The sequence below is a fragment of the Balaenoptera acutorostrata genome, chromosome 3, assembly GCF_949987535.1.
Source record: "Balaenoptera acutorostrata chromosome 3, mBalAcu1.1, whole genome shotgun sequence".
Lineage (NCBI taxonomy): Eukaryota > Metazoa > Chordata > Mammalia > Artiodactyla > Balaenopteridae > Balaenoptera > Balaenoptera acutorostrata.
Genome location: NC_080066.1, coordinates 104,788,994 through 104,801,383, shown reverse-complemented (window position 1 = coordinate 104,801,383; position 12,390 = coordinate 104,788,994). Strand labels below are relative to the sequence as shown.

At 37.7% G+C, this 12,390-nt stretch overlaps 1 protein-coding gene across 7 annotated transcripts in view; it reads left to right on the top strand.

Moving 5' to 3' along the window:
- HNRNPC (heterogeneous nuclear ribonucleoprotein C) overlaps positions 1-7,555 on the top strand; it is a 45,253-nt gene extending 37,698 nt beyond the window's left edge. For 5 of the 7 annotated variants that reach the window (XM_057542587.1, XM_057542588.1, XM_057542590.1 and 2 more), the window contains 4 exons: positions 5,876-6,036; positions 6,570-6,683; positions 6,926-7,086; positions 7,186-7,555. In XM_057542587.1, coding sequence (XP_057398570.1) covers positions 5,876-6,036; positions 6,570-6,683; positions 6,926-7,086; positions 7,186-7,269 — 520 coding nt within the window. In that variant the 3' untranslated portion in view covers positions 7,270-7,555. The remainder of the gene's footprint in view (positions 1-5,875; positions 6,037-6,569; positions 6,684-6,925; positions 7,087-7,185) is intronic. The other 2 variants (XM_057542589.1, XM_057542591.1) reach the window with 1 other exon arrangement.
- The last annotated feature ends 4,835 nt before the right edge of the window (positions 7,556-12,390 follow it).

Genomic DNA, 12,390 nt, shown 5'->3' with positions numbered 1-12,390 from the left:
TGGCTTGATAATATGAGAATACAGGAATGAATGAGTTTATATGTTCTTACTGTTTATAAACAATATTTTTCATAAATACTGTTTTTAATTTCAGCTTTTTAAAAAGTAAAAATTGGACCACACTGAGTCTAAGACATTATCTTTTGGAAATATCCAGAGTGACATTTGGGAATGTTTGTTGAGGACATCATGACAAATGAGTAATAGTATAATTCTTTGGAAATTGAGGAGTCTAAAAAGATTATCACCTGGATGGAAAGTTTGATAAACAGAAGCAAAGCCAGGGATTAAAAAGGTTTTTTTCTTAATATTTTCTTGGATCCAGTCCTGTTTCTAAAAAGATTGATTTAGGACTCAAAGCAATCTGCATTTTATCACCCAGATTATTTTTTTTCAAGTGAATTTTCAAATTGCCTTCCTATGAAACGTACAGTTTTATGTTAACATAGCTTCCCAATGAATCCATCAAGAAAGTTCAATATAGTTGCTTAATTTTAATTAAGCAATATAGTTGCTTAATTTTAATTTTAAGCAACTTTTCATATTTTAAAAGTTGTGAGATTGGATGCATCTTAAAATGAGTATGTACATTCAGTATTTTTTTGCTCTCTTGCAAAACTGTTTGTAAAAATCAGTGGGACAATTTTTAATCAAATGTATCTTTGAATTTGCAAAAATATCTCTAAATACTAATATCAACAGTTCTTTTCAAAAGAAGATTGCAGAACCAATTATTGATTGCTACCATTGGTTCTACATACATAGAGGCTGTTGATTCCTGCTCTTTGTAAGTAGCAGTGCGTGTGGTGTTCCCCAACCTTTGGGCAAGGTTCTTAAACCTTACAGAGGTGTGTTTTTTTCCCCTTTAGTTAAAGAATTGTTATTTAGTTAAAATTTTGATAGTTTGGGTGACCCTATATATTGAATGAATCCTGTACAGAGAAGTACTTGCTGTTATTTATTTTAACTGTCATACAGATAATCTGTATCCTTAAATGGACCATAAAGGGCAATTTGAAGAAAGTTAAGGACCATAAAGTGCAACTATGCAATTTATCTTGGTAATTGGCACTCTATCCGCAAATTGTATTAGCAAAACAAGTGTTAACCCTTGTATCTTAGTTTGGCTTCTCCCAGACTCCTCAAGGCAACGTTTGTGGAGGGGTGCCTACAAATAACAATTAGAAATTGTCTCTTAACTTAGAAATAAAACACAAATTATAAGAATTTCGCTAGTTTATTTTATAGCTCAGCAGGATGAATTCCAACTACATCATGCAAACGGGTTTTGAGGGTCAGTATTTGACATAACACAGTTTCATATTTTCATTTTAATGTAAACCTGAATTAAACATGTCACATTGTCATTTTTCACACTTCTTTTCCCTTATGTAGTTAAAGTCAGTAGTCTACTCATTTGTAAACTAAAGCTTTGACATTTAAAGAAATATATACTATTAAAATTAGAGGGCTTCCCTGGTGGCGCAGTGGTTGGGAGTCTGCCTGCTGGTGCGGGGGGCGCGGGTTCGAGCCCTGGTCTGGGAGGATCCCGCGTGCCGCGGAGCGGCTGGGCCCGTGAGCCACAGTTGCTGAGCCTGCGCGTCTGGAGCTGTGCTCCGCAACGGGAGGGGCCGCGATGGTGAGAGGCCCGCGCACCGTGATGAGGAGTGGCCCCCGCTTGCCACAACTGGAGAAGGCCCTAGCACAGAAACGAAGACCCAACATAGCAATCAATCAATTAATCAATAAAAAAATAAATCTTTAAAAAAATTAGATTAGGGTGAACTTAAAAAAAATTAGTTTTTAATAAGTATTTATTTGTTAGAATTGTATACCATAGTCTTCAATAATAAATTTAAGATAATTTCATTATGTTAATTACTAAAAAAGAATGATAAGATATAAAGTCTACTTGAGGGGGTTGTACCGTCAGTATAATCCGGTGAAAGTTTCGGTAGTTTTAAAAAAGATTGGAAAATAGTTACCTAAATCAATCAAATATGGTTTCTCAGAAGGTTTTATAAAGAGTGAGGAAGAAATATCTAGGAATACATTTATAATGTTCAAAGATGCCAGTTATTGAAGGCCTTGATTCTTGGAACAGTTTTTTAAATTCTGGTATTCATGAGTATCAGTAGTTGATATTCTGCTCATGCAGTATAATGCTTCAGTCCACACAAGGCCAAAGATAAATAAATTTTGTAAAGTCCTTTTCTACAAAACTGTACAGCATAATGTTACATAAGGGGTGTGTTCTGAAGGTTTACTCTGGATGATATACTGGGAAACTTAAAATTGAAATGTAGAAGTTGTAGATTGTTTTAATTAAGTCGGAGCATTCACAGAATTTTAGCAGACAATTTCAGGGAGTCTCAGACATTGTAAAGCCCCAAAACATAATACCCTATAAAATCAATCCCTTTTCCAGGAAAATTAAAGGTAATGAGGAAGAAACTTCATCTTGAAATATTTCTGTTGTAGATGAAAAATAATGAAGTGGAAGAAAAATCTCCTAACCCTTGAATGAAATTATAATGAGATTGCTTGTTTAAAGTGAATTTGATAAATCAGTATTGTCAGTGGGGGGGTGATCTTACTAGATTTCTCTCACCTATAAATTATTTCACATTATGGCATTTATTTTTTATTCACATTTTTTTGTAGGCAACAATACCTGAAAATTAGTTGGTTTTCAGAATTTGATAATGAATATGCCTAAAATTATTTTTTATCTATCCAGTTTTTAAGAGTGGAAACAGTTATGGTACATTAAGTAAACATTCAGGAGAACGTAGGTTTTTACTAATACTTTTTTTTTTTGCTGCATTGGTTCTTTGTTGCTGCGTGCGGGCTTTCTCTAGTTGCAGCGAGCGGGGGCTACTCTTTGTTGCGGTGCGCAGGCTTCTTATTGCGGTGGCTTCTCTTGTTGAGCACGGGCTCTAGGCGCGTGGGCTTCAGTAGTTGTGGCACACGGGCTCTAGAGCGCAGGCTCAGTAGTTGTGGCGCACGGGCTTAGTTGCTGCACGTCATGTGGGATCTTCCCGGACCAGGGCTTGAACCCATGTCCCCTGCATTGGCAGGCGGATTCTTAACCACTGCACCACCAGGGAAGCCCACTAATACTTTATTCTAGTTGTTTCTATCAATACTTTTGTAGTGGTTGAAATGTATTATTATTAATCAGGGTTTTTGAGGCCAAAGATCACTGTGTATTACATCTAGTCATTTAAGAAGCTTGCCTTTGAAAACTTGTACATTTAATAAATGCCTTGTAATGCTTATGTTTTAGCTTGGAGATTAGGATAGAGGGGTGTTTTTTTTGTCTTATCGGTTTTATGTTATTAGCTAATGTGTGTCCAGAAATGTTTTAATTTCTTTAAAATGGTATTTTTTTTAAATTATTTATTTATTTATTTATTTATGGCTGTGTTGGGTCTTCGTTTCTGTGCGTGGGCTTTCTCTAGTTGTGGCGAGTGGGGGCCACTCTTCATCGCGGTGCGTGGGCCCCTCACCATCGCGGCCCCTCCCATTGCGGGGCAGAGGCTCCAGAGGCGCAGGCTCAGCAGCTGTGGCTCACGGGCCCAGTTGCTCCGCGGCATGTGGGATCTTCCCAGACCAGGGCTCGAACCCGTGTCCCCTGCATTAGCAGGCAGATTCTCAACCACTGCGCCACCAGGGAAGCCTGCCTTTTATTTCTGACTAGTTTTTATACCAACACTTAGTGTCCAGATTTCTGATTCAGAGTGCAGTCATAATTCTCATAGTGTTGAGTGCTTGTTCCTCTGGTAATAGTGAAACTTTCATGAAGACTTTTTAATGACTTGGGCTTCATCATTAGAGGATCTAGAGGATCAGCAGCTGTTTTGATGCCTCCTGTGATTTATTGTATAGCTTTCTTGTGGGGAAAATGGTTACTTAATTTGTAGCTGGTTCTTGAAGCTTTTATACTGAGTTTCCTCTTATCTATTCCTTTGACTTTAAGGGTTATCACAGTAGGTATGGTTTTTCTCTTTGTGTTTTCACCTCATGTTTTCACATTGATGCACTTTGGCATTTTATAAGGCAAGGTCTACTTAAACTTCCTTAGAGGAATCTTTGTGAGTTTTTTGAGAGCCCATTTTTGCTTAAGCAGCAGTTCTGTGGCACTAAAAAGCATTACCCAAAAAAATAAATAAATAAATAAAAACAAAAAAAAATAAAAAGCATTACCAGTGGATCTTTTAAACCTTTTTCTTTAGAGAACTAGAACGTTTGACTTCCATTTGTGTTCAGGAGGCCATTACATAGATTGAAAATAGACTGCATTTCCTCATTTTTGCTATGGCGATTTACCCTGGTCAGATGAACTAGTATGGTTCAAAAGGAAATTCCAGTGCCTTGGAGTGTAGGGAATGTGGAATGGCTAGCTCATTGGTTTGGAGACTGATGCCAGTGAGAGTGAGTAGATTGGAAGGTAGGTTAGATCTCTCAATTCAACAGGGCTGAGGCATGAGATGTTTCATACCTAAAGATGTGGATAACTCACTTTTTTTACCCCCAGAAATTGTACAAAGTAGCATCACCTTACACAAAGGAAAGTAGTTTCTGAACACTGATATTTTATAGTTTCTGGATCATTATACTGTGGGAAATTTTGGGCCAGAAGATGAAAAGCTTTACATAAAAATGGAAGGAAGTAGTGATAATAAAAAGTTACTGTTGGGGACTTGCCTCGGGGCCAAAAAACCAAAACATAAAACAGAAGCAATATTGTAACAAATTCAATAAAGACTTTAAAAATTGTCCACATCAAAAAAAATCTTAAAAAAAAAAAAAGTTACTGTTACTAGGTATCTCTTTGAATTATAAAATTTCAAAGCTTTGCGGTTAGGCAGAGCAACAGTTGGTGGGTTGTTAAGTTAATAGCTAAAAAAGTTCAGAACTAGAATTATAAGTTTTTTTCCTACAGGTATGTCTTAGCTTCATATGCTGCCACAGGCTTTTGTAAAAGTAACAGCATGGAATAAAGAGACTTTCTAGAACTGATGTCCATGTGAGAAGTTTTTTTGTTGTCTTTTGATTTTTCTCTTTACAAATGGAAGCATCAATACCAGGCCATCACTTTGGTATATCTTTAGCAATCACTGGGATACTTATCCAGTGGAAGCAGCGGTTGAGCAATCAGTGATTTTTGAAAGCTAAATGTGTGCTAGGCAGTGGATTTAGGCAGTGGTGAATAGTGAACAAGATAGACAGTATTCTCTGTCCTGTTGGAGCTTTGAGTGGAGAGTATGCTAAATGTTGTTAGAATTGATAATGCTATGTACACCCAGCTAACACATGAAATACCAGTTTCTATGGGCCAAAAATGGTTAATACTGGCAATTTTATATGGTTTAATGTAATATTACAAACTAGTGATAATTACTTGTATGCTTCTGTGGGTGAAAAGATCAGGGATTTAGCGACCAATAGCTCTGTTTGCAGATTTGGTTAATTGCAGTCTTTTGTAAGTACTTTATTTGGCTTATATGGATTGCTTATTGTAGTGTATATGTGAAAAGAATAAGGTCAAGGTAAAGGCCATTCATTGTGAAAAGTAATGTTCTGTTAATACTGCCATTGTACACAGAAACCTTTTATGTCCAGTGCTTAAGGCAACCAACCATATCATTGGATATGTGTGTATATAATGTAGTATTTTCATGAAGAAAAGTAGCTGCAGTATTAAAAATATCAAAGAGTAAACTGGCCTTTTGAATGAAATTAGCTTAGCAAAAAGAAATAATTGTGGAACAGTGGACAATGATTTATCATTTTACAAGGACACCATTGTTGGAATCTTCCTGACTTATTTTTAGTTGTGAAGGAATTCTGTTTTCCTCTTATCCAATAGGATGTACAGTTACCCAGCACGTGTTCCTCCTCCTCCTCCTATTGCTCGGGCTGTAGTGCCCTCAAAACGCCAGCGTGTATCAGGAAACACCTCACGAAGGGGCAAAAGTGGCTTCAATTCTAAGAGTGGACAGCGGGGATCTTCTTCTAAGTCTGGAAAGTGTATGTATTATTATTGCAGCTTTGTGATTCTGATATTTCTTGTATGTTGAAATATGGAAATTAGTGCAGTTAATAATGTTCAGGTTTTGTACAAATAACTTTGCATAATCAAAATAATAGAAGATGAGAAAATAGTGATTAAGGGGCCAACTCTAGGCAGCCTTCTATCCTTACGACCTTGGTAATTTGAAAAAAGTCATTAGATTTTAGGGAGTTGAGGGGCACGCATTCATCGTGTAAAATATGTTGGTAAAACAGTACAGAAAGTGCTTTTAAAATAGAATTGAGGTCTTTAGCAGACCTACAGAAGTAAGAATGCTGTTGCTAAGGGAATAGGCACATTAGATTCAGTTTTCAGCTACCAACTAAAACATCGGTGGCCCCCCATAACTAGGACAGTCTGGTACAGGCTCCATTTCTCTCCAAGGATCTCATGTTGACTACTGTTGTATAGTCTAGTGGGGGAGTGTGTTTGGTTAACTGGTAGCTTCTGGTACATTTGATTCTAATCTAGGGTTTTTTTTGTATTAAAGTGAAAGGAGATGACCTTCAGACCATTAAGAAGGAGTTGACCCAGATAAAACAAAAAGTGGATTCTCTACTGGAAAGCCTGGAAAAAATCGAAAAGGAACAGAGCAAACAAGGAGGTAAATGGTCCTTTTGCTTGTTGGGTGTAAAGTAGAGGTAGCTATCTAAGATAGTTGAAAGTATATGTTGGAATAGTGGGATATAAAGCAGTTTAATGTGAAACTTGTGGAATTTGAATTGGGAAGGGCATTTGTGTGGGAGGATTTAGACTTGTGCTGCAGTTCTATGATCATCAGTGGGGATTGTCTACATCCTGTGGACATTACTTGCCCCTAGACAGACTTGTCCTTCTCATCCCCAGTAGAGATGAAGAATGATAAGTCAGAAGAGGAGCAGAGCAGCAGCTCCCTGAAGAAAGATGAGACTAATGTGAAGATGGAGTCTGAGGGGGGTGCAGATGACTCTGCTGAGGAGGGGGACCTACTGGATGATGATGATAATGAAGATCGGGGGGATGACCAGGTGAAAACCACGGGAAAGGAAAGAAAGAGGTGGTGGAGGGGGGATCAGGGACACATGGAGTGCCTCTAACTCCATCCTATTTGTGTCTGTTTCTCACAGCTGGAGTTGATCAAGGATGATGAAAAAGAGGCTGAGGAAGGAGAGGATGACAGAGACAGCGCCAATGGCGAGGATGACTCTTAAGCACATAGTGGGGTTTAGAAATCTTGTCCCATTATTTCTTTACCTAGGCGCTTGTCTAAGATCAAAATTTTCACCAGATCCTCTCCCCTAGTATCTTCAGCACATGCTCACTGTTGTCCCCATCCTTGTCCTTCCCATGTTCATTAATTCATACTGCCCTGCGCCTAGTCCCATTTTCACTTCCTTTGATGCTCCTAGTAGTTATGTTAAGTCTTACCCTGTAATTTTTGCTTTTAATTTTGATACCTCTTTATGACTTAACAATAAAAAGGATGTATGGTTTTTATCAACTGTCTCCAAAATAATCTCTTGTTATGCAGGGAGTACAGTTCTTTCCATTCATACATGAGTTCAGTAGTTGCTTCCCTAACTACAAAGGCAGTCTCATTAGTTGAGTAGCACCTGAGAGCAGCTTTGAATTAGAGGTATGCGTGTTATACCCCACATAAGAGTGCTGTGTGGGGCTGTTCAACACAAATGTAACAATGTATTTTTGTGAATGAGAGTTGGCATGTCAAATGGATCCTCTAGAAAAATAATTAGTGTAATAGTCTTAAGATTTGTTTTCTAAAGTTGATACTGTGGGTTATTTTTGTGAATAGCCTGATGTTTGGGACCTTTTTTTCTCAAAATAAACAAGTCCTTATTAAACCAGGAATTTGGAGAAAAAATAAACACCCTGGTTTTTTATTTTTGTATTTTATAATTGTTTACTTCAAATTCTTTGTTTCACAGCGGCCTCCACAAAACCCCTAGAATATATTAGATATATTTTTCTTTGAGTCATAATTATTATGCATACCAACATACACTACTCAAATTACGTTTCATTGGGGTGGGTGTTGAATTAAGGAGACAAGTAACTTTGATGTGAAGTGGAGATTCTGTTGCGAAAATGGCTTTTAGATCCTAATGAAAAAGTTCGGGAACTGCTTTAAGCCTTTTCTTCAATGCTTTGTGGTCCATCCAGTTGGCACCTTTTTTGAGATTTTTTTTGTCGTGTGCTGAACTGTTTCAACCTTAAATAGAAAGAGGCTCAAACATGTCAAGATTTTAGGAAAAATGAAACAACTGGAGAATAAAACCTGCATTTTCTTCCATTTTGTTCTTTTAATTGCTGTTTATAGCCCCAAGTTACCAAATGGATACTGAGTCTGTGCCTCGGTGTTAACTGAAAATAGGAGAGCTTTTTATTTCCTGGTCTTTTGTAGCCTGTGCCTTCCTAGGTAACTGAGGACACAGAGTTACACATTTATTTCACTTTCAATTAATTCTATCCATATAAACTAATTTTAGGCATGGTACTAGTTAGCACCCAAACTTCTAAGGCTGGACTTATTAAACAGCTTTCAGTTTTGTGATGCTTGCCTTGTCCTGAAAGGTCCGGTTTATTTGTTTTATACTTCAGCTTTTCCTGCAGAGCAGGACAAAAACAGTTAGTTTTGGGCTGTTACCACTCACACAAACCTTGGATTCCCCAGAAAGTTGCTGCTGTTTCAAAGGCGTTTATATACAACCTAGTATGGGCAGAAGTCATATCCTATTTATAAAGATTTCATAAATCATTTTATATAATAGGTGACAAAGTAGAATAGAAGGGAAAGGCTGATCTGTGGACTGCCCTTGGATCTCAGATACACAGTATATACATAGCTTTTGTGTGATAATTTGGTCAAAAATACTTTTAACCACCTTGTTTTCTGATCTTATATGTTCTCATATGTTATACAAACTCACTTTTAGCACATAACTGATGACAAGAAAATAAACTAGATGCTTAGAAGAAGAGTCAAAGTTCTAAGACTAAGATGCTAATAAAACCTGTTTGAGATTATGTTAGCCATCAGTATTTAGAAGTACTGGACCAATTAGCCCAGGCATACAAGCATCTATTTTTAATTGCATATGAAACTAAGTACTGAAAAAATTGTGGAAAGCTCAAAACAAAGTAAAATACGGTGATGCGTTTGTTTGGATATAAAATTTAGAATAATGGGTTTTCTCAGTATGCCATGAAATCTAAGAAAATAGCCTGGAAGATCTTAAGAATGCAGTTTCCAACAAAGGTTGGAATGCAAGAGAGAAGGTTGGATGATTGAAAAGGAATCCCTTTGAAACATTTCTAATGGTATGTAATTTTTAATTGGTAAACTGTTCTTTGGAGCTCACTGGCTTAGGGTACTTTGTAATTTGCCGTTATCTAACCAGTGAAAGGAGCAAACTGGATGTCAAGTTGGGGTGGATGACAAATTTGGAATGCTTGAAAGGGGGTTCCCATTAGATTTCAGTTCAGATGTTACTCCAGCATCTGAAACCTGCAAGGATTGTAAATAGACTAGTACCAGTCAATGCATGTTTTAAAGCCCCTGTTTTATAGAGGGAACTGGATGTGAAAGAAAAGGGAAATAATGCAAACAGGAACGATAAGATTATGGTAAATTGGAAGGGAATAAACTGAAGTCAGATGAGGATTGAGAATGTAATGGAAAGAGTAGAAGAAAAATAACCATCATTTGAGTCATACAGTAGACATAAAATGTCCATAAAGGAATCTTCTGGACACCTTAGCAGTATGTTCAAAAGAGTAAGTAGGGATAGCAAAGCCCCAGGGGTATGATACAGGAAGTAAAGAAACAGGTGACAATCTATACTTCACAAGTACTAGTGTTTTTTAGTTAACCCAGATGAAATGATGGGATGTGTTATGGAAATAGTTGGGGAATAGGAAATAGCTGTATATTTAAAGAGATCAGTTTAAAAATGGACTTTGTTCTGAGAACACATGGCTGGCCTGTGACCGCGTTGACTGTCCATTTACGGGCTAATTTTACTTTCAGGAGAGAACCAGGAAGCATCATTATTGACTGTGGTGGCCTGGGAGAATGAAGGACTTAGCCAGATAAAGTTCAGTGACAGTTGACCTTTTTATTTAATATGAGGAAAATATGAGGAAAATGCAGCTGCACCAATGTCAAGTGGGGTTTGAATTTTGGGACCCTAGTTCAGATCAGCTTGACCAAGAAAATGCCTTTCAGTTGAATTTAGAGGGATCAAAGAAAAAGCAGTACCCTGATTACTTGCAGAAACCACTTAATAGTAAACAGATGTGACATAGAAATGAGTGATGAGTAAATGTTATATATAATATGCAGAGTGGGGCTACTAAGTAACTTAAAGTACCTCACTTGCTTTATCAATGCTCTACCTCACAGAGAACAGGCATTTATACCATGGTGTTTATTTGACTAATAAGGGACACTATGTTGGAGAACTTTCCGTGTTTAGAAAGACCTTAGGGATAAAGTAAAAACTTGGCAGTTAAGCTTTGTAGAGAAAAGGCTGGGTATAGATGTCTACCTGACTGGGATGACAGAACTCCAAATATTCAGAGAAGAGACTAAATTAGGGGTTTTGGAAGTTCCAAGTTATTCTGATTTTTCTAATCATATTAATCATTAGAATTAAAGTAAATCAAGGAGAAAGCCTCAAAACAGTAGGTGTTTTCATTAGTAACTTTCAGGTTTATCAAAAAAAATTTAGAACCCCAGTTAAGAAAAGCGGGACCTGTTTAGACGGTGTTGAAGAATTAAAGCCCTGTTGTGAGCTACAGTGGGACTCTGCCCCCACCACTTAAATTAGAACTATAGAACACAGTAGGAAGAGAGAAGGGATAATGTAATGCCAAAAAAGAGCGGTTAATAGGAAGGAGTTGTAGCCCAAGGTGTGTGGGGAATAAGAAACTGCAGCATGGTCCACTAGAACTTTATGTGATGATGGAAATGTTTCATCATGCATTGACCAGTATGGTAGCCCAGTGGCTGAGGCCTTGAAATGTGGCTAGTGTGGGGAATTCCCTGACGGTCCAGTGATTAAGATTCCAGGCTTTCACTGCTGGGGTTCCGGGTTCGACACCTGGTCGGGGAACTAAGATCCCGCAAGCCAAACAGCCAAAAAAAAATATGAGGAATTGGATTTTAATTTTCTTTACTTTTAAATAGTCACATGTAGTATGTGGCTACCTTCTTGGGTAGTGTAGTATTAGAGAATACTGAGCAGTTTCTAAACAGTACAGATACAGATTACTAACAAACTTATGTGAACAAATGTGACTGTTTCCAAGATGTTTCATATCCTGAGTTCATTATTTCCAGGCCCTAGGCACTAGCACTGAAGACTTCCCTAGAACATTGAACATTACCTGGAACATCCCTAGACCCTAAATTGAAGATTTCCCTAGCATGAGAACATCTACAACTGCAGGCCTAATCCATGTTGCTCACGCCTTGATTTAGCGAGGCCTCTTGTAGAATAAAATATATTTTTAAGTGGTAACCTGACTTGTCGGCTGGGTGGCCCAAGGCTCAGGCAGATATTACCATTTACAGAGAGTTTTACATGCATCCAGCATGACGCTAGGCAAGCCTTTAACATATACAATCTTACTTCATTCTCACACGATTCTATTACATATGTATGGAAGTGGTAATTGCTGTTTCAAAGGGTTTCAGATTAAATATCTTTAAAGCCCCATGGTTATTAAATGATGCCAACATTTCAATCTGTGATCTGACTTAACACCCATGGATTTTGGACCTTAGAAGAGGGAATGGTGTATTTGAACCCACATCCCGAATCCTCAAAAATGACAAAACTGTTTCCAAATTACAGTAACCTGCTGTCAGCACCTACTCTCTTAAACTTAACAAAAGAGGAAAAATACCTTCATTTTTCTTTCCATTCTGTCCACTGAGTACTAGAGTGGTTCATAGACCTAATAATTGGAAAAGCACATTGTTGGAAAACGCCTGGCTAAGAGCTGAAATGCTGCTGTTTTATGCTACATGGTTGGGCTTTAGAAATGTAGGAAGAATACAGAAAATACATTCTCTCTCACCCATTTTCCTTCGCTCTTCCTGGGGCACCCAGAACCCCTATTTTAGACCATTTCTTGCACTTCAAACAACATAAACTTTCCAAATACCTTGTAAAAATTATTCTTTGTCAGGATAGTACAACTACTACACATCCCTTGAGGCTGCATGACTCATAAGAAGCGCCCGGCAGCGCCATTGCAAGATGAGTCCCTCCCAAAAAAGGACTTCATCTGGAAGGGGTTCGATG